Source organism: Sander lucioperca, chromosome 5 (assembly GCF_008315115.2).
Source record: "Sander lucioperca isolate FBNREF2018 chromosome 5, SLUC_FBN_1.2, whole genome shotgun sequence".
Classification (NCBI taxonomy): Eukaryota; Metazoa; Chordata; class Actinopteri; order Perciformes; family Percidae; genus Sander; species Sander lucioperca.
Genome location: NC_050177.1, coordinates 11,396,529 through 11,419,306, shown reverse-complemented (window position 1 = coordinate 11,419,306; position 22,778 = coordinate 11,396,529). Strand labels below are relative to the sequence as shown.

At 43.2% G+C, this 22,778-nt stretch overlaps 1 protein-coding gene and 1 pseudogene across 1 annotated transcript; both read right to left on the bottom strand.

The window, feature by feature from the left end:
• Nucleotides 1-10,551: 10,551 nt before the first annotated feature.
• On the bottom strand, nt 10,552-17,807 carry LOC116050814 (annotated as a pseudogene).
• A 1,127-nt stretch (nt 17,808-18,934) lies between these two features.
• LOC116050812 (extracellular calcium-sensing receptor-like) lies at nt 18,935-22,499 on the bottom strand. The gene is made up of 6 exons (XM_031301022.1): nt 22,279-22,499; nt 21,887-22,175; nt 20,733-21,539; nt 20,412-20,639; nt 19,955-20,078; nt 18,935-19,830 (listed from the first exon to the last, which is right to left on the bottom strand). The coding sequence occupies exons 1-6, from the start codon at nt 22,497-22,499 to the stop codon at nt 18,935-18,937; spliced, it is 2,565 nt and encodes an 854-aa protein (XP_031156882.1).
• Between the last annotated feature and the right edge of the window lie 279 nt (nt 22,500-22,778).

Sequence of the window (22,778 nt, the reverse complement as noted above, 5' to 3'; positions counted from 1 at the left end):
GAGAGACTGACCCTGCTGGTCACCAAACATCCTCTGCATCAATCGCTGGAAGGTGCCCGGCGCATTACATAGGCCGAACGGCATGCGATTGAACTCAAAAAGGCCGAAGGGGGTACAAAAGGCTGTTTTGGGCCTATCTTGCTCTGTAACAGGGACCTGATTGTAACCACTGGCAAGATCGAGAGTTGAAAACCAGCAGGCCCCTGACAGCGCATCAAGGCTTTCCTCTATTCGCGGCAAAGGAAATGCATCCTTCCGAGTCTTGCCGTTTAGCAAGCGATAGTCCACATACAAGCGCAGACTTCCATCCTTTTTCCACACTAACACAATTGGTGAAGCGTAAGGACTACAGCTCTCCCGTATGACCTGAGACTCAAGCAGCTGATTGATATGAGTCTTCACTGCCTCATACTCTGAAGGCGGAATGCGGCGATATCTCTGCCTGACTGGGATCTCATCAAGCAAGGGTATGTCATGAGAAAGAAGATTAGTACACCCCAAATCGTTTTCATGAGTGGCAAAGACAGAATCATACTTTTTCAACAAGGACCTTACTTTTTCCTTATCTGGATCAACCAACGCAGGCAGATCCACAGACCCCACCCTATCTGGCACAGAGGAAGAAACAGTTTGAGTGTTAACCCTTTAGGCACCGGGTATTATTTTTAAAAATACTAGATTTTGACACCTAAATTTCAGAAGGCTCTGGCTTGAAAGTGGTTTGAGATAGAGACAAAGTGTAAATGAGACAAATATTGAGAATGACCTAACGTTTATCTCGGGAGTAAATTTTCCCATCTAATTTGCATATTATGACGTCATATGGCAGTGGCCATATTGGATTATGTAATTTCCATGAAATATCTGATATTTTAGAAGATAGTTGAACTTATTTCATTAGATTTACCGCCCTCCATCCATTTGTTATGTTGTCCACATATCAAATGAACAGGGAAAAAGTAAATTGTAAGCCAACAGTCGTAAACTAGAACTATTACTACAAAACTCATGTAAACAGTAGGCGTTATTTAGTTTTTTTTTTTTTTTTTTTTTCTTTACCCACCACCATGCTAATGGACACTTTTTCTTTTCTTTTTTCTTCTCTTCTTCATTATTATTATTATTATACAGTACAGAGACAATATGAACAATATTGAGACCCCCCCCCCCCCCCACCCAACCACAAAGCCTAACAAATGGACAGGAAAACTGTATATGGTAAAACCAACAGTTCAAAATTATGACTTCTGTGCCATATAGTAGCATATACATGTAAACAGAAAGCTGTTCATGTGCAGCCTGGACGTGGAGTGGTGTGTGTCTCCTCTCTGCTCTGACGGCAGGCTGTGACTGCTGTGCGAGGCTACTGAGACACTGACCGCCTGTGAGGGCTTTTGGACAGGGGAGGGGCTCACGGCAGCACCCGCTCCTCGTATAACTTTTTCTCGGAGAAAACAGCAGTTTGATTCAGTACCGCGTCCTGTCCCTAATTATTTTGTGTAAGAGTGAAGAAACATTTACATTTACACCCCGCTCTGTAAGCCAGGGCAAGAACAGTGCTGCATAAGTGATTCAATACAGGCTGGACGTGGAGCGCTGTGTGTCTCCTCTCTGCTCGCTGCGCGAGGCTACTGAGAGACTGACCGCCTGTGAGTGCTTTTGGACGGGGGAGGGGCTCACGGCAGCACCCGCTCCTCGTTGAGCACATAACTGCTGAGTAATACGTGCTTTCACGAGTCTCCAAACACCACAAAAGTCTCCAATAACACCAGAAAAGTCGCTAGTCACTTTTGACAAAAAAAGTCACGTTTGGATGGGATTTTCTCGAACATTTTGCATTCAAGCATGACGTATTTCTGAGCTAAGGTCTAAGTACGGGATGTCTGCCAACTAGTGGAGGGGAGTATGAATGACATATAACACTATCTATTCAGAGAAAACAGCTGTTTGATTCAGTACGCCGTCATGTCGCAATTTTGCGACATTGGCGCTTAAAGGGTTAACTGTTGCCAGAGTGATTCTATCCTCAGTCGCACCAGCCGGCAGACTAACAACCTGCACTGTACTGAGATTGCCCAGACCGGTCCGTGGGTAAAGAAGAACAGCTGTCGTCCCCACGTTGACCACAGGAACATACACCGTGCCCCGGATGACCCGCACCAGGCAAGATGAAACAAGCAGCCCAGCGGGCAGCCCAGTCTCAGGCAGCTCTAGCAGAACAGTACCACCTGCAAACTGTTCCGAACAAGTACTGGCAACCAATTTCATGTGGCCTCCTGGTACACGCACAGCTCTCCTACCTCGAAATCTCAGAGTGTACCGGCGGTGCACTCTGATTCTTGACTAACTGATTCATGGCACTGCTGCAGTGCCACAACAACCGGACGAGGTGCCTGTAAAACTGCAGGTGACTCAAAGAGAGAACGTCCAAGCGCACCAAAAAGTTCTCTATAGCACCTACGAATGACATTCATCCCCAAGATTCCCGGGGAAGAAGACACAGCACCAGGGGGATCCCGCACCACAAAAATTCCACAGCGGTGCATGACCTTTCCGCACAGCTCTACATCCAGTTCTCAATAGCCGATGTAGGGAATTGCCAGAACATTTGCTGCTCGAAGATGAAGCCAGTTACAAGAGTGAAGGCAATCCTGGCCCCAAGGTGTGAACTGCGCCATGAAAAGAGACTCAGTTATGGTGGACACCATGGACCCAGTGTCCACCAAACAGGAAACACCCACCCCACCAATAGAAACATCCATATTTGGGCATGAGGCAACCAATTCGCATGCCGCGTCTTCCTGCGAGCCTGAGGGCTCCCCACCTGAGCTGTGGCTCAACAGCTCAGTGGGTGCTAGTTTTCCGGCTGCCAATTGAACGGGGCCGGCCTAGCACTACCTGAATTCTGACCACTTGACCTATCTGGACCCTGGCGGTAAACCCTTTCCCCAGTGCAGTCCCTCGCAAAGTGGCCACTTCCGACAAATGACTGGGCCAGAATGGAGCCTTGATCCCTGGTGGGGTGGAGCCCGGAATGAAGCTACAGTCTGGGTAAGTTGGTTCAACTGTTCTTGTTGATGCTTCATCAGATCCATCAGCTCGCCTACAGTAGGTTCTGGTGGGGAGACCCGAGGGCTAGATTGAATACGACCCTGCACACCACACTGAAGGCCAAAAGCTGAGGGCAGCAAGCAGCAAGCAGCTACGACCTCGCACACCACCCAGCAAACCCCCATGCTCCCACCGCATGGCTTCGGCACGGAGTTCCATCATAGCTATTGTAGGATCCCGACGAACAAGTTGTTTAAGCTCACAGTGAAGAGAGCAGTCAAGGACATGTTCGATAAATTGGTCCCGGAGCAGCACATCAGCATCGGGCATACCATCTGGGACTTGCTGTTTAATGCGGGCCATTAAAGGCATGAGAGCTGTCGCCGGGAGAAGAAAACCTGTTGCAAGGTAATCTAGGACTGATCACACTCATAAAGCTCATTCAAGATATCAAAGACGTTAACAGTGTCCTTTCGGTCAGCACTAGAGCGGAAAATAATTTCTTCTTTTGCCTCTGCCTTCAAATTATCAAAGATGAAAAGAGCCTGTTCAGCAGCCGTTAAGTGCCAGGCACGCATACATGCCTCAACCTCCTCGACCCATTCGACTACACCCAAACCCATCCTACCGTTAAACATCGGGCACCTGCAGTCCCTAGGAATGACAACCAACCGCTCTGTTACAGCGGGGGCAGGGTATGGTGTACCGCTGAATGAAGCAGCGGAATGGGACGCACCACCACCGGGGTCCGAAGAAGCGGCACACTCCTGACGGAGTCGCCCGTTGTCCGCCTGAAGCTGTAAAATTAGTTCTTTTAGCTGCTGCACCTCCTCGTCCATGATAGCTGAGGAAGCTGAACCGAAAGCTCCACAAAGAAATGTAAATTTGGAAATGTGGGGTCCTAACACCACTAATGCTGTTCTGGATCACAAGCACAACACAATGATTAAACAGTCACAAGCAACAATGACAAAAAAAAAAAAAAAAAAAAAAATGTATTGTCTCTGCCCCTTTAATGTTTTGATAAATCCTGGCGGCAACTCCACGTGTGGCAGTACGCGAGTGGCCTATGACACTCGAGAAGCTAAAAATGTCCGACAACGCCACTCGGGATAGGCCCAAGACCTTTAAAAGCACACAGGTTTGTTCTCAAAATCAGGGACAGAGACAATAAAGTAATTATACAAATTTTATTTAGTTAAATATGTTGGAAATAGCAATATCTTTTCTGTTAAAAGGGTAAGTGATGATATTAGAAAAATAATAAACAAAACAATTCAAATCAATAAACCACCATGCATAATGAAAAGAAAGAAAAACCAAACGAAATGAACCAAAATCACACCATGCAAGAGATACAGTTAATATACAACATTGATCTAAAACAATCCTTTTGTACAGTTATCTGAATTTTCCAACCCTTAGCCTATACTCCAGGAGAGCTACATCCGCTCCAACACCAATCAGTCCAGAACGCTCTGCATCCAGCACTCTCTAGGCTATATCCAGAATATTTTTACCGGAATCCAGAACAGCATCAGCGGGGGAAGAATGCGCCGGGGAGTACAGGCCCTTTAATTAGTTGTGGCACCACGATAGCCCCGCAGCAGCATGTATAAGGCTGCAGCCCAGTCCAGCTGTGTTGTGAAACACACCATTAAAACAGGACCGCAATGAATTTAAAACAAGCAGGCATGCAGACAGACAGGGCAACTTACCGACTAACAGGACACGGTGCCCTCAGACCCCGGCGGAGGCACCCACTCCACACACGCACACAGCGGCCCACACTATAAACAAATAAGACTGTCAGATCTTGGTAACGCCAAATGGGTCGAGACAGGGAGGCATGCAGCTTACCGAGACCCCCAACGCCAGCAGCCCAGGTATACGTCTACCCACGTGGGGAAATCCTCAGCCAAAACAGGGTCGGCTCTATGAAAGAATGCGTGTTAGTGCAACACGCACGGCGACACAAAACAATAAAAGGCACGAAAGATGAAAAAGTTCCCTTACCACACCGCAGCAAACTGACGACCTAGGACAGCGGCAAAACGTACAGCACACCAACCCGGACACGTCTCCACACACCCAGCAGGAGAAGGCAAACAGAACGAGTCCACACACAGGGTTAAATAATGCCCCCACCTTTCCCAATCAAAGGGGATGAGCCCCAGGTGCGCACTCCCGTGCACAGGTAAGAGGGAGGGGAAAACCTCATCCTGTCACATATACATTTTTGCAGCATAAAATATAATAATGTAACTATGATACAGTAGCAGGCGGGGCTAGAGGAAGGTGGTGCCCACACAGAAAAAAATATTTTTGGGCCTTAGCAGCCTGGTATCACCAAGTGGCATATGAATAACACGCCAATTTCTGAAGTCATTTTGATTGTCATCACAAAAACCTTTTTATTTTCACGTGTTATTTCATGCCATTTAGTCGTGTGTATCTCAAAACGTACAATATGTAATGTTCTGCCTTTAGGGGTCTCTCAATCAAAACAATGGATGTACAGACTTTTGATGACGTGAACATGAAGTTGCATGGGATTATGGGAGTTGTTTCCTTATTGTTAAACACCATTGCCGAATAAAATGTATCTGTTCACGGACAAGTTTATCTACTAAAGTTGTATTCTTGTTTCGTACAAAAAAATGAATTAACACTAGTTCAGTTGTGGATTTATCGTTCTGGAATTATTGCGCAATGTCTCTGAAAAGACAGTTGCAGGCTGGATTTCAAAGCTTCGGAAATACGATCACACTGAAGACCTCTTTGGAAAGGCCCACACAGGTGTTAGCTTTCATGCTAAACAATCAGAATGACGCTAGCTTGAATTGATGCAGAGATATTGAACATTGCATAACTTAATTTATGGATTAATCATTATGGATTCTATTTCGTATAGGCTTCACCCTTTGGCCGATGGAAGCCCACACCGGCGTCTCCCCATGACCAGGTTCATGCCTGCCTACCGACTGCTCGCAACTGTGTGCCGCCTACGTGACCGCTGCGCAGAACAACATTGCTCTGCTGTCCTATGCTGTCTCCGCCATGACCGCTAAGCCTTTGGCTCTTTTCCGGAGCTAGCGACATCTGCCTGTACAGGTCACAGCTCCCAGCCAATAACAGACGTGAGCTCTTGGACGGCCCCATAGCCCCTGGTGAGTTGTTTGGACCGCACCTTTAAGCAGCCACGAGCCAAGTAGCGGAACGGATGCGGAAACGTTCCTCCTGGAGAGCGGCGCCTCGGCCACAACATCGGCACCAAGATGCCAGCTCGGGGCACGTCCCTGCTGCGGCTGCACCTCCCCAAGCCCTGGCTCCCGCGTACCGCCCTCTCCCCCTGCAGCGGTATCCCCCGCCAACCGTCAAACCGATGTGGCCATAAGGCCCTGCAGGCAGCAGCCACCTGGTCCATTCCACCCCTGAGTCGCCTCACACGTCGGCTAGGAGAGTGAGTGACTTATGCACGCTGTCAGTCTCACCGTCCTGCCTCTCTATTATTCTATGAGTATAGTACCTATACCCTTCACTAACATTGGCTGAAGAGAAATGCTGATGTTGGGAGCACATTTCTGGTCTCGCAGCTGTAATATACAGTAACTGCAACGTAAGAGAGGCCCGTGCAGGGCACAAGGGAGCAAAAGAAATCTTCATGACAGCACATGCGTGAGGGATAAACCCAATAGCAACAGCTCCTATGCCTGTACTCATAGAATCTGGAGTTACAATACGTAACTATTGTTTGTTATATGAAGAAACTCTAGTTCCAGGCTGGATTAAAAAACTTCTGGATTACGATCACACGGAAGAGCTCATTGAAATCATTGCTTCTAAACAAAAAGGAAAGAAAGTCTCTAGCTGCATTGATCTGGAGATATTAAACATGACACAAATGTGTTTGTGTAGTAGTCCTCAGGGGCTTAAAAGTGGCGTGCTATTTTATCATGGTCTTCCCATGAGGTCACATTGACCTGAACGTATTTCAAATATCTTAATTACCCACAACAAGGAGGTTTTGTTTTTGGTTTGGTTTTCCTTTTGTTTGTTGGTCTGTTTTTGTTTTTGTCAGCAGAAAAACAATTGGTACAATTTTAATAAAACTTTGTGTAAGGGTGTAGCATGGGCCCTGGAAGATCCCATCACATTTTGGAGCAGATTCAAATCTGGGATACACAAACAATTTTTCACTTTCATTAACATTGTAAGATGGGTAGTTGTGCTGCATTCTGGTGTCGGAATAATCACCATTCTATAGCTCATGCCTTGGCGGAGGTCTGTGCTCTTCAAGTGCCCTTCTAATTGTACGTGTCATCAGATATGAATATTCCGTTTTGCTGTACAAAGGTTTTACCTTTTATACCTTCACAGTCTTCTCACGCCACTTTTCCTATCTAATGTATTATTTAATGGTATATAGTGGCCCTGACTAATCAGCCTTTAGTTATTTGTATACAGTGTATAAAGAACTGACGGTACACAAACTTATGGGCTTAAGTATGGTTAAGTGTTCAGTAGGATTTCTTGGGCTCTGTGGTTTTGACCCAATAAATTCCCAGGTCAAGAAGCTTACCAACCATCAGATGTGGTTGTCCGGTGTTGTGAGCACTATTAAAATCAACAAAAATGTTTTATTTACCATCGTATTAGCTGATTTAGGTGTTTATAAGCACAATGATTTAAGGCAAACAGAAACTCTTGAATGATAGTTCATGTATAATGCATACTTCATGTAAGATATACAGACTTTGAGTACAAGCACAGTCATACTACAGTATAACAGATACACAGAGGACCAACTGGCTTGATCCTAACTAGCACTGTGTGTGGGAAGCTGCATGACTGGCGTGCATAAGCCAACAAAATATAGAAATGTGTGTAGCTAACTGACATTTTCTGAATGAGCCTCTCTCTCGTGTTAGAAGATCATAGGCCTACGAGTTTAAATTATGTTTAATTAAGAATGTATGATTTACTGATATGTTAAATCATACACTGAATCAATGATCCATTCTGAAATGATTAAGTCTCTGTAATGTGTACTGCTTTTCACTGTTTTTCTGTTTACTGTGTATGTGTGTACGGTTTTTTACTGTAATGTGTACTACTACGGAGTTAATGAATATTTTCTCATGGCTGTAAAAAACAACACAAAAAGAGTGCACGTTTCATGCAATATTTTTATTTTATTTCTGTTTTGGTGATACATATAGTTTAAATGCAAAAAATGTATTATTTTAAAATACTCATGTTGCAGTGGGAATATATCCACAGAGGTACAAATATAAACAGTTGAAAAGGTTGAGCCCAGTACATTGGAAAACATTGCTGCATGACAGGTTTTGTTTGTATTTATCTGTATTTAATCAATTAAATCCATTTTCAAGTAATCTTAGTCACTGATGTACAGACATCATAAGGATATTTTTGTGAAGCCTTTACTTCATGAACAATTGACAGTGTGACCTGAAAAGTCATGTTTCCTCAGAAACAGGGGTGGATTGGCCATCTGGCAACTCTGGCAAATGCCAGAGGGGCCGGACCATTTTTTTTAATGTGGGCCGGTCAGATTTCTTTTTTTTAATATACAAATGAATTGTCTTTACAGGCCAACAGCGCAGAGGACGGGTTTTTATCGCTTGCATGATTTCACTATGGTTATAATAATAATAATAATATTAATAATAATAAATATTAAGTATTTGGCCAGTCGGCAACGGCCGGCTTGGTCCCGAGATGGGCCGCTGGTGTGGTTTGTTTGGGCAGGTGAGAACACGGCAATTGAACTCTGGTGCGCATCAAAAGCGGACCAAACAAGCATACCGAGACCTGCTTGAAGAGGTGGTCTCAGCACGCTTTCATTCGAACTCTGGAGCGGTTCATTTGTGGTGAGAACGTGATCTGTACTCGAACCGCACCAACTATATGTAATCCGCAAGTCTGAGCTAATGTCTCCTGTAGTCAGGTGTGTTTAGCAATCTGCGATGCAGAAGGGCAGCAAACTGTAGCAGCTTGCAGTGTTTCTATCACAGAAATAGACTGCAGTCAAGCTTGCCGTCCATCACTCGTATCTCCGTGGTCAAACCAGTTGCCGCTAAAATTGGAGACAGACACCGGCAGAGCAGTGCGAAGTCTCGGTGACCAGAGTAGACGCTTGGATTTTTCCAGGTGTGAAACCAAACCAAACCGACCGAGGGCAAATCGCTCCAAGTTTACTAACGAACGAACTACAGGTGTGAAAACGCCCTAATTCAATATTTTGGTACAGTTGGTTTTAACACTTGATGCGAAGTGTAAGCGTATAGGAGTACACATGAAAACCCTGAACAAGCAGCGTTGTTCTGCTCCGTCTTTCCGCTGTGCCACATTCACGTAGTGTCACGTTTTACACTATAAAGGTTAAACTCTGCAATTAATCCGCGGTTCACATGTATGCATGAACTGTGGTGGTCCATTACACTGTAGGCTCAACATCACTGATCATTTTTGATCAATAGAATATAGAAAATATTACACTTCATAACGTTTTGTATCCATAACATGATTGTGTTATTGTACAATTTAGCAGTAAAAGCAGTACCCTCTGTAAGTCAACCCTACATTTTTCAACTTGGGAGCAAAACGTGCTCCTTGGGGGAAAAAAAGTTACCATAAAGCACTGTTCATGCTATTTTAAACAACTGGACTTTGTCTATCTGGCCCATGTCCCAGATGTGAAAGCCCCCTTACTGGACTACTGAATATAATAATATTCCATTATAGTTTGTATTTTAAATTGTTACCTGCCTCCAGAATTTTTTGATTTCCTTGCCATAAATATAGACGTTTTTACCATAAATTGGTGCCCAAAAATTTATCAGAATGCAGGAATTGAAGTCTTTTACCCTCAAAATTTCCTGGGGGAGACCAGACCCCCTCTGCTTTATGTGTTCCCCCAAAGGCCAATTCTGAGCAAGGAAAAACCCTGAATTATAATCACAGACAGTCATAAAAACATTAAAATTGCAGTTAGAGAATTAAAACAGATGAAAAGATGGAGAATCAGACAGACAGTACAGTGTCAACGGCGAGAAACACGGACAATAGAACAGACAGACAGTGACAACAAAGAACAACATACTGTAGAGAATTACAGTATACGAACGGCATAAACAGATACATGTATACATTTGTTAAAAACGTGTGCTCTTTAAAAAGTAGTAAGCATTGTTTGCCATTTACTTACATTAAATGTTTAAAAATCTGTTACATAATGTACTGCTTATATTATTTCACCATCTGTACACAAATGTAATTAGTGAATGCACGTGTCCGTGGGTGGGGCTGCATGGGCGTGGTGATGTGGGCTGGTGTGACTACAGAGCCAGGGCTGAACATTGGTCCCAGTCCGCCCCTGCTCAGAAATGAATATATCTTGAGTATAAACTAATTGGAGAATTAGAAAAAAATTCTATTTCTAATAAAAAAAATCTGCTGTGATTAACAAATTAATCAAAGGGTTATTGGAGTCACTTTACACAACATATGTTTCCTTGTATTGTTCTCAAGCTTTAATAAAATGATGTAGCACTTGGGCAAACAAATACAAAAGAGCATTCCATAACTTGAAGCTAGAATGGCACATTCACTCTCCACAGCCACAGTGAACTTCCTGCTGGCATATGCTGGGATAAAGGTGATCCAGACTGCACAGAATATCAACATGCTAAAAGTGATTTGGCTTCATTGATATTATCAGGCAGCTTTCGAGCCAGAAAAGCCAGCACAAAACACAACATAGCTAAGAGCCCAATGTATCCTAACACAGCCCAGAACCCTAGAGGTGACCCCAGGGCACACTCAAGAATAATTGTCTCTTCATAATGTTTCATATTTCTGAAGGGAAATGGAGGGTTGCTTGTCAGCCAAAGTGTGCAAATTAAAACCTGTATAAGAGTGAAAGTCAGAACACTGAGTCTCTGCTGTGTAGGCCCAAACCATTTCATCACATTGCTGCCTGGAAGTGTCGCTTTAAAGGCCATTAATACAACTATTGTTCTTCCCAGAACACAAGAGATACAGAGGACAAAGGTGATGCCGAATGCTGTGTGTCGCAGCATGCAGGACCACTCCGAGGGCCGGCCTATGAAGGTCAGAGAACACAGGAAACAGAGAGTCAAGGAGAAGAGCAGCAGGAAGCTCAGCTCAGAGTTGTTGGCCCTAACAATCGGAGTCTGTCTGTAGTGGAAAAATATCAGGGCAATAGTCATCGCCAGGCAAGCACCGAAGACAGAAAAGGTGACCAACAGTGTACCCATCAATTCCCTGTAGGTGAGGAATTCAATAGCTTTCAAGTCACAGTTATTCCTCTCTTCGTTGGGCTTGTACTCGGGATGGCATTTGTCACATTTCACTGCATCTGAAAGCATAAATATGTTTAGGCTGTACAGCACACACATCTTCAGATAGACCAGTAAAGTGCTGGCAGTGATTTTTCCCAACAGAAACACGATGAGTGCTAGAGTAAAGGCTAGGAATCCTGCTGTCTCACTTGTACTATTGCTGAACTCCCCGTCAGCACAGGTAATGCAATCAAAACAGCAGATAGGCTTGCCCTTGACAAAAGCCCGACGGGTCCCTGGCAAACAGCTCTTACTGCAAACAGACCTTGGTACCTGCATCACAGTGACAGCATTAAAAAACACATTGATAATAACTTCCAGACTCATAATCATGTTAATATGGTAATTAACTCAGCAGTTTATGCATTGCTTTTGGACATATTTATTTAGTGATCACAAGATCGTTGTTGATTAATTGTTGATTATTCACAATAAAAAAGAAAGAGTGTGAAGTTGGGCAGGTTGTCCACATTTACTTACTTCAAGAATGTCACCTGCCCAGATGGCTTGCACATCTGCTTTCATCTCAAACTGCTGACCCTCAGGCTGGGAGGCATCATAGAAACCAATGGTTTCAAAGACTATGTAACCTGCCTCATCAATTTGCCAGTTTACCAGTGCATAACGAGCCACAGGGTCACCAAACTCATTTAAGAACACATTTTCACCCATCTTAGTAGTGAAATTGACCTGTGTCAGGTAATGCAGCACCTGCAGAGAAACATTGATGTTGTTATTTAACTACATCATCATTAACGTATAGTTTTGATATAGGCACAGCATTTTGTTTTATGTTTACCTGCCATGATTGGACATGTTCTCTATCAGCACAAGTGTTGTTCTCAAAAGGCCCCTGTCCGTTTTTGCAGGTAAACAACACGTCCAATGCATGAGCGACAGCGTATGTGGCCTTGTAAACATTATTTAGCAAACTGGCATCTGAAACATCTGTGAAACGTGTGTTTGTGTTCCACAGAGACTCCTTCCCAGTGCAGGCTGCGACTGAAACCTGAGCTTGAGTCTCTGCTTGGGGAGTCAGGGTGCAGCCAAACACAGTCTCCCAAAGCTCCACCAGTCCCTGGTCTCCAGGTGTGGTGGAGGGCCTGCTGTTAGCCAGGAACTCCTGCAGTCCAGGGATATGAGCATTTAGTGCTGCAAAGCCCACTGCCCCCTGCACCACAGCGTAGTTTACTGGAGAGGCGATATAGCGATAAGTGATCCAGCCCTCACTGCCCACCCACTGCAGGCCTGTCACATTCTGAGCATGAAGCTCCTTAAAAAGTATGTCAAGGTCTGTGCCATCAGCAAATGCCACTATTACCTTAGAGGTGGATTTCTTTATCATGTCAACCACCTCTAAGAACCATTTCCTGGGATCAGTTCTGTATATAGCCACTGAGTACTCAGCACACACACCTTCCCTTTCTGCTGCTTCCAAGAATGTGGCCATGCCACCATTCCCATAGTCACTATTAGTTCTGATAGCCCTTACCCAGGTCCAGCCAAAGTATTTCACAAGCTTTTCTAGGGCTTTGCTTTGGTAAAAGTCTAGGTATGATTCTGAAGAAAGAGGAATAGTCTCTTCTGTTGCTGAGACATGCACATGTGGCTGAATGACTGATATGAAACACAAGTACTGCACCAACCAAGCACTGGGAAAAAGAAAGATTTTTATTTCGGGCCCACTTCCATCTCTACGTCGCAGAGCAAGCCTTTTTAGTAGACTTTTCAACCTTAACGCCTGGCTCCAGCTTACATGCAACAAGCACAAGATAGGTTTTACTTACAATTTTAATCTGTTCTGGAAACGTGGCTCCCTGTTTAGCAGGGATGGGATTCATCCCAATAGACGCGGCAGCCAGATGCTATGCGAGAATCTGCCGCTCGCTGTGCAGACGCAAACCTTCAAATGACTGTTTGTACCCCGTAAACACACGCACAAGCGCACTTCCCAGTTATATTCTCCCATAAGCTCTCACTCCTTTACAAATAACCCTGCTAACCCACAGACCAGCTATATCATTCCAGTAAGAACCAATAATATCAGTAATCAGAGGTACAGTGCTACACGCTCCTCTGCACTTCATTTTGAGCAACCATCCATTTATAACCCCATAATCACGGTGTCTGTCCCCTGGCTGAGACCGATTAAATCAAACGCTAACAAAAGAGGTGCTATACTCAACAACCTAATCGGAATTAAAACAACCACTGCAAGGATAGAACAGAATAGGAAAATCAAATGTGGACTATTAAATATTAGATCTCTCTCGTCTAAAGCAATATTGGTAAACGAATTGATATCAGATAACCAAATTGATTTACTCTGCCTCACTGAAACCTGGCTGGGCCATGAAGAATATGTTAGTTTAAATGAAGCCACCCCTCCCAGTCATAATAATACTAAAATTCCGCGAGGCTCAGGCCGAGGAGGGGGAGTTGCAGCCATATTTGACTCAAGCCTGTTAATTAATCCTAAACCTAAACTAAATTATAACTCGTTTGAAAGCCTTGTTCTTAATCTTCAACATCCAACATGGAAAACAGTACAGCCAATTATATTTGTTGTTGTTTACCGAGCCCCAGGTCCATATTCTGAATTTTTATCTGAATTCTCAGAGTTTTTATCATGTGTAGTCCTTCAATCAGACAAAGTACTTATTGTAGGTGATTTTAATATCCATGTGGACGTTGACAGCAATAGCCTTAGTACTGCTTTCAATTCACTGCTAGATTCAATTGGCTTTAGTCAGAGTGTGCATAAGGCCACGCACTGTTTTAACCACACCCTCGACCTTGTGCTAGAAAATGGCATCAAAATTGACAATTTAATAGTATTTCCGCAGAATCCTCTATTATCTGACCACTTTTTAATAACTTTCGAATTCCTACTACCAGACTATACGAAACTAAATAAAAGTTTCTACACTAGATGCCTATCTGACAGTGCTATAGCTAAATTTAAGGAAGACATTCCGACAGCACTTAATTCAATGTCATGCCTTAATATAACAGAGGACCGTTATGTTGGCTTCAGTCCCTCTCAAATTGATAATTTTGTAGACGGTGCTACGGCCTGCCTACGGACTACTTTAGACTCGGTTGCTCCTCTCAAAAAGAAGATGACGAAGCAAAGGAAACTAGCACCTTGGTATAACTCCCAAACTCGCAAATTAAAACAAATCTCACGAAAACTTGAAAGTAAATGGCGCTCCACCAAACTGGAAGAATCTCGTGTAGACTAGCAAGATAGTCTGAAAAATTACAGGAGGACCCTTAGAAATGCCAGATCAGACTATCACTCAATACTAATAGAAGAAAATAAGAACAACCCAAGGTTTCTTTTCAGCACTGTAGCCAGGCTGACAGAGAGTCACAGCTCTGTTGAGCCTTCTATTCCTATAGCTCTGAGCAGTGATGACTTCATGACCTTCTTTAATGATAAAATTATAACATTATAACAATTAGAGATACAATTCATCACCTTCTGCCCACAGCTTCGAACGACTCACTATTGGGCGTAGGGGGGCTGGAGAGAACGATAAGACCTGATACATACTTAGACTGCTTTTTACCTATAGACCTTCAACAACTCATGTTAAGGGCCTCTTCAGCTAAGCCAACTACCTGTCTCTTGGACCCCATTCCAACGAGGCTACTTAAAGAAGCACTACCCGTGGTCAACACCACATTACTAGACACAATCAATATGTCTTTATTAACAGGTTATGTGCCACAGTCATTTAAAGTAGCTGTGATAAATCCTATTCTGAAAAAACCCACCCTCGAACCTGAGGTCCTAGCCAACTATAGACCTATATCTAACCTTCCCTTTCTCTCCAAAATACTTGAGAAGGTAGTCGCTAATCAACTGTGTGACTTCCAACAAAGGAATGGTCTATTTGAGGACTTTCAGTCAGGATTTAGAATGCATCATAGCACAGAGACGGCACTGGTGAAAATCACTACCGACCTTCTAACTGCTGCTGACAAAGGACTTGTTTCCATACCTGTCTTATTGGATCTTAGTACTGCATTCGACACTATTGACCATCCCATCCTGTTACAGAGACGGGAACACTTAGTTGGTATCAAAAGACTCGCACTAAGCTGGTTTAAATCCTACTTCTCTGAGCGATCCCAATTTGTTAATATTAACGATGAATCCTCCAAATACGCCAAAGTTAGCCATGGCGTTCCTCAAGGCTCAGTGCTTGGATCAGTCCTATTCTCCTTATATATGCTTCCTCTAGGCAATATTATTAGGAAACACTCAATTAACTTTCACTGTTACGCAGATGACACCCAACTATACCTGTCAGTTAAGCCAGACGAAAGCGGTCAGTTAGCTAAACTTCAAGCGTGCATAAAGGATATAAAATCCTGGATGACCCACAATTTTCTGATGTTAAACTCAATCAAAAGAAGCTGTTTGCACAAAAAGAAGTTATTGTGCTGGGACCCAAGCACCTCCAAACTTCGCTATCTAAAGACATAGCTACCCTGGATGGCATTGCCCTGGCCTCCAGCACTACTGTAAGAAAGCTAGGAGTCATTTTTGATCAAGATTTATCCTTTAACGCCGACTTAAAACAAACCTCAAGAACAGCTTTTTTCCATCTTCGTAACATTGCCAAAATCAGGAACATCCTGTCTCAAAACGATGCTGAAAAACTAGTCCATGCATTTGTTACTTCCCGGCTGGACTACTGTAATTCTTTACAATCAGGCTGCTCAAATAAGTCCCTCAAGACTCTCCAGCTGATCCAGAATGCTGCAGCACGTGTTCTGACAAGAACTAAGAGATCATATTTCTCCTGTATTAGCTTCTCTGCATTGGCTTCCTGTAAAATCCAGGATTGAATTTAAAATTCTTCTCCTGACCTACAAAGCACTAAATGGTCAAGCACCATCATATCTAGAAGAGCTCTTAGTACCTTATTGTCCCACTAGAGCACTGCGCTCCCAGAACTCAGAACTACTTGTGGTTCCTAGAGTCTCTAAAAGTAGAATGGGAGCCAGAGCCTTCAGCTACCAGGCTCCTCTCCTGTGGAACCAGCTCCCAATTTGGGTTCGGGGGGCAGACACCGTCACCACATTTAAGAATAAACTGAAAACCATCATCTTTGATAAAGCTTATAGTTAGGGAGTGAGGAGTTGCAGCGTAGTAGAGTAGAGGGAGGCAGGAAGTGCAGCCCGTTCCGGCAGGGGAGAGTACGAGCCCGGTCCGGCCACTCTCTTTAGCCTGCCTCTCTTAGTTATGCTATTATAACTCCAGACTGCTGCTGGGGAAGTTCCTTCCTTCCAAGGACACAATGAGCTGCTCTCTCTTCTCTCTTTTCACTTGTCTCCTTTTGTGTGCATCTTAGTCCCAGAAATGCTTGTTACTAACCTAGCTCTGGGGAGTTTTCTCCCAGGAGTCCCTATGTTTCTTCTTCACCCAGAATATCGCCTTGGAATAGGGTGGCACCTAGACCAGGGTCTTGGGTGCAGCTTTCGCTATGGACCTACTACACCCTGCTACGCTCTGCGATTCCCCGCAGTGTCCGACTGTGTCCTGCTGCGTCCAACCGCGTCCAACCAGGCTGCTGTGCCACACTACACCCCATAACGCCCTGCTGTGCCCTACTATGACATGAACTACTACGACTACCATTGTGGTCACTGTTCCACTATCTTTATTATGACTATTATTGCCACCATTCACCACACCCCCAACCGGTGCCGTCAGACACCGCCTACCAAGAGTCTGGGTCTGTCTGAGGTTTCTTCCTAACAAAAAAGGGAGCTTTTCCTTGCCACTGTCGCAATAGCTACTGCTAATGCTTGCTCTTGAGGCAACCGCTGTAAGAGTTAGGGCTTCGTAAACTACAGAGTGTGGTCTAGACCTACTCTATCTGTAAAGTGTCTCGAGATAACTCTTGTTATGATTTGATACTATAAATAAATTGAAACTGAAATTGAAGTACAACAGAGAAATAGCTAATTTTGAGATGCCTTCATTGCCTAATATGAATCACACATATAATAAAACATTTTCACATATTATATTAAACCTCATTCAACAACACCAATTCATTTTTGGCAGAGAGCATGCATGCCCCCAACACTCACCACAGGTATATGGAAGGGTCCCATGGTGCGTGCAATACCTATTGTAGAGGTGGATGTTGTTTCCCCTATGACAGCATGCACATTTCACAGTTTACTACAGCTGCCTTCACCGCTGTCATACCTATTCATTAGGTTAAGCGATGCACTGATGGACAAAGGGATACTGGGACAGGAGTCAAAGATCCTGTAACCCAGTGTCACTCCGGGCAGCAGATCTGAGCTGTTGTTGATCTCCTCTATGGCAAATATCATAGTGTACGCATACTGAAGCTCTCCTGGGTCCAGTCTGAAAGAAAGAGAGGGACCAAATTGTACAATTTGTGAAAAGTAAAAAGAAATGTGAAACATACAATGATTTACACTTGAAACATGAATAAACAACATATTTTGTAATATTTAAATTGTAAATTTCCATGTTTTCTTTTCTTACCCTTCACACTGGATTGTTCCTGGGTTGACTTGGAGAGCTGGACTGACACTGACTGGGTTCTGATGAAAGGAGAAAATTCCTCCAATGTTGATGTCTCCCTCTTTAGAAAACTAAGAGACTTCTTTTCTCCCATATGTTTGACACATAGGCTTCCCTCCTCTGACAGTCAGAAGGGAAAGAAGTAGCATATCTGCTATCAGCAGCATAGTAGTTAACCTCAGTATTTACCACTCAAGGTCCAAAGATAAAACCTCTCAACTCTGAGCATTTTATAGGAAGTTTCTTCTAACTAGCACAAGCCACGGGGGCCTGGATGCAATGTAAATATTGTGTTTCTGTCCACCAATGGCACAACTTGTGGTGTGACTGACAGATGGATGGGCCTATTAGAGGGCCTACAACATTTGTATGACATATTTGTTTTCTGCATTCATGGGGATATCTGAGCTGTTGTGTATTGAATATTCTATTTCAGTTAAGAATTTAAAATCTGAGCTAAATGAGAATAAAAAATGATTTAGGACATTGAGCCAACGTATGAAGGACATCATTTTCTCCTCAAAATAGAAAAAAAAACTATCCCAGTCCTAGTGTTACATTTAACAAGGAGCTGAATTTTAATCACACAAAACAAACTGAGAACTTTCACTTTAGAATTTCAGCTTCAGGGATAACACTGCACTGAAATTGTTTATTGCATTAAAAAACAAATACTGCAAATATGGCCATGCCCTCAGTGCGATTAGTGGGCACATAGTTTCCATTCAGCAAAGACCTACATGTAAACAAGCAAATGAGGCAGAAAATATCTTTAAGGCATTTATTGGACTTCTCTGGTTATGGTCTGCAAAGTCATATTTAACCCAAAGCTTTTAATAAGTTAAGACTAAAATAGCAATTCAGACATTTAAGTGTTACCATTCTATATACTCGTTTATAGTGATTTTGATTAGTTTCTCCCCATCATATGTTTTTTAGTATTTTTCTCTGGTTTTAACAGTAAAATATAACATTTCGGCGCAAATATACAGAAGAGCAACCCAAAGCTAGAGGCCAGAATGGCAAATATCTCCACAGCTACAGTGAACTTCCCAGGAGAGCTGACATACGCTGGGATAAAAGTGACCCAAACTGCACAGAATATCAGCATGCTGAAGGTGATGAACTTAGCTTCATTGAAATTATCAGGCAGCTTTCGAGCCAGAAAAGCAAGGATGAAGCATAGCACAGCCAGGAGTCCTATGTACCCCAGCACAGCCCAGAACCCTATAGGTGAACCTAAATCACATTCTAGAATAATCCTTTCAGTGGCATGAGCTGTATTTTTGTAGGGAAATGGCGGGGCAAGAGTCAACCACAGCAAACAGACTAACACCTGCAGTAAAGTACAGCTAAGAACACTTGTTCTCTGAAGCGGCGCAGAACACTGAGGAACTGTGTTTGCTGGCCTTTTCGCCTTAAAGGCAATCACCACTGCTATGGTTTTAGCCAAGATACAAGACATGCACAAGGCAAAGGTGATGCCAAATGCCGTGTGTCGCAGCATGCAGGACCACTCAGAGGGCCGGCCTATGAACGTCAGAGAACACAGGAAACAAAGAGTCAAGGAGAAGAGCAGCAGGAAGCTCAGCTCAAAGTTACTGGCTTTGACAAGAGGTGTGTGACGAAACCAAAAGAAGACACATGACACCACCAGTGTTAAACTTGCTCCAAACAATGAGAAAGCAGTGAGCAGGACGCCCATGGTTTCTCCATAAGATAGGAACTCGATCACCTTTGGAACACATTGGCTGTGGTCTTCATTTGACCAGTACTCCAGTTGACACCGTGAGCACTCGGCAGAATCTGAATGGGAAACATGAAACACTGAAATGTGTTCATGCTGTATTTAGTGAAATATATATGAGAGATACTGGGAAGTATTGTGTATATAGCATAATAAATTGCAGATAGGAAAGCTTCTACTCACTGCTGAAGTTGCTTATCTCCCCAGCAGCACAGGCGATACAGGAGAAACAGCAGATGGGTTTGCCTTTAATCACAGCCTGCCGGAAACCTGGCAGACAACTTTCACTGCAGACAGACTGTGGCCTCTGTAACAACATCACAACTCATCAGTTACTTAAAGTTTATTGCCCCTGTAAACCAAATCTGTAATATCATTGGTTCGATTTAATCAGCAAACTCTAGTTTAAGCTTCCTAGATCAGAAGAGAAACTTCTGGCACTTTGCACGTCAGTTTGCAAAACAAAGTCTACTTATATTTGTGTGTATTTTTTTTTTTTTTTTTTTTACTTTTATATAGTATGACTTCCTCAACAATGCAAAATGGACCTACTTCTAATTATGGAAATGGCTCAGGCAACAGTTATTACTTTAAAAATCAAGCTCCACTGTGAGTATTTAATACATAACAAGTTTGATACCTCCAGGGATTCGGCAGCCCATGTAGTGTTTATTCCGATCATGGTAAACTGCTTTCCATTTGGTAGTGAGGCGTCGTAGCTCCCTATAGCCACAAACACAATATCTCCTGCTTGGTTTCTCTGCCAGTTCACCAGCTCATACGTTGCTGTAGGGTCTCCATTTTCATCAAAGTACACTCTTTCTCCTGACTGAAGAGTGAAATTCACATCTCGGAGGTGTTTCACAACCTATCAACAGAGAACAGTGTTGTATAACTTAAAGTACAGGGAATTGTTAATTATTTCAAATTATTCACATAATTCATGAAGGCGATCTCTGACCTGTTTTGATTCTAAAGCATCTTTCCAGATACACGGGTGATTCACCGCTTCGCCACTTTGTCCACATTTTAACATGTTATGCATGGCATAAGCCACAGCATACACAGCCTTATACACATTGTTAGATATCCTTAGCTCTGACACATCTGTGAAAGGATTTTTGATGTCCTGTAGTCTCTCAGTGCCAGAGCACTGGGTCTGACCATGCGGACTGGATTGCAAACTGCAACCAAATGTGGCTTCCCAGAACTCTCGCAGCAGATTATTATCAGGGTCTTGACTTGGGTTAACCTGCAAAAGAAACTCTCGCAGGCCTGTGATCTTTGATTTTCTGAGGGTGAAGCCCAGAGACCCTGTCAGAATTCTTGAGTATCCTTTAGTGGCCAGATGACCTGCTGTAATCCAGGACTCACTGCCCACCCACTGCAGCCCAGTCAAGTTCTGCTTCAGAGCTTCCTCAAGCAGAATTTCCATCTCGCCCTGGGCCAGGAACGCAACTAATACCCTGGCACTGCCGCTTTGGATAACTCTGACTACCCTGGTAACCTGCTCACTTGGATCAGTCCTTGAGATGGCCTCTGAGTACTCAATACAAACCCCTTCCTGACTCGCAGCTGTGATAAATGTTGCCATGCCATTGTTACCATAATCATTGTCACTTCTAACTGCCCCAACCCATGTCCAGCCAAAGTGCTTTACCAGTTTTGCCAAGGCTCTGCTCTGATGGTAGTCACTAGGGATGGTTCTGAAGAAGTAGGGGTACTCCTTTTTGTTACTCAGACAAGCACAAGTGGCAAAGTGGCTGATCTAACAGAAAATAAAAAGAGGGAAACAAAAAACATTTCAAATGTAAGTGTATAAGTATTAAGTGACAAAAAGTAAGGGAAAATGTTTGTCTCAACATGTGTCTTTAGAGTCAATCTGCTGCATCTGTGTAAACCCTGGAAACCTTAATCACAACCTGAGCACAGACATGAAATTAACCAAAATACTAATCAGTTTATTTTATATAATGCAATATTATCTATAATATAATATAATATATATATATATATATATATATGTTGATCATTAGACTGATCTAGATAAGCCTTTTGGAAAAAGGAACATGGTGAAATCAGTCAAAAACTAACACAAATATTACAAATATTTACCACTGGTATTTGGAAAATCCCTGAAATTTGTAGCATCGCAATGGCTGAGGAGGACTCAGAGGCTCCGACGATCGCATGAACAGATAAATGGCTGGAGCAGGTTTTTTCCAAAGTCCTTTCTGGCCCATTTATTAGACCCATCACTGCACGTGTTGAAGGCAGATTTGAATCACAGCCGTCAAATATCTGATAACCAATTGAAATATTTGGCAGCAGGGAGCTGCTATTGTTGATCTCCTCAATGGCAAACATCATTGTTTGGGCAAAATGAAATTCCCTAAAATCTATCCTGAAAAGAGTAAGAACAATTTTCACTAACAGTTTTCCGACTTTATGTGACTTTTTTTTCTGTCAAGAAACCAACAAATGAGAAAAAAGACAACAAACGGTACCTGGAGCATTTGAGAGGTTCTGGAGCATCTGTGAAGGTGAGCGGAGGACTTGATATTTGGCTATTGATGGAGAAAACTCCTCCAATAGTGATATCTCCTTCCTTAGATAACAGAGGAAACTCTGGGCTCCCCAGTATCTCACAGAGTGCAGTGTCTTCCTCTGCTCCAAAGGCTCCCACAAGAAGCACAAACAGTAACATTACATAGAGGCAGTCAAACATCTGGCACAAACATGTACATACAGACCTGTACTCTGTGATGTTTGATTATATTGCTGACCAAAACAATGTATCTCCTTTCATGGGCAGAGCTTTATACTCCTGCAGATGATGACGATTGAGGTCCTCTTAGCGAATCACTGTATAATGATGTCAGATCGTTTTGCTTTTTTTTTTTCATTTGCGATGGTATATTCTGTTTTTAAGACCATTATGTCATTATTACTGTAATTTGTAAATTAAATTGTAGGAGGATGTGATGAGGGGGAACACATAATTTAA

Excerpts from the sequence above, each read along its gene's own strand:
- LOC116050812 (XM_031301022.1), bottom strand. The coding sequence starts at position 22,499 with ATGTTTGACTGCCTCTATGTAATGTTACTGTTTGTGCTTCTTGTGGGA. Across the intron at positions 22,176-22,278 it reads GAACCTCTCAAATGCTCCAG|GATAGATTTTAGGGAATTTC; the intron begins GTACCGTTTGTT and ends TACTCTTTTCAG. Across the intron at positions 20,640-20,732 it reads ATGCTTTAGAATCAAAACAG|GTTGTGAAACACCTCCGAGA; the intron begins GTCAGAGATCGC and ends CTCTGTTGATAG.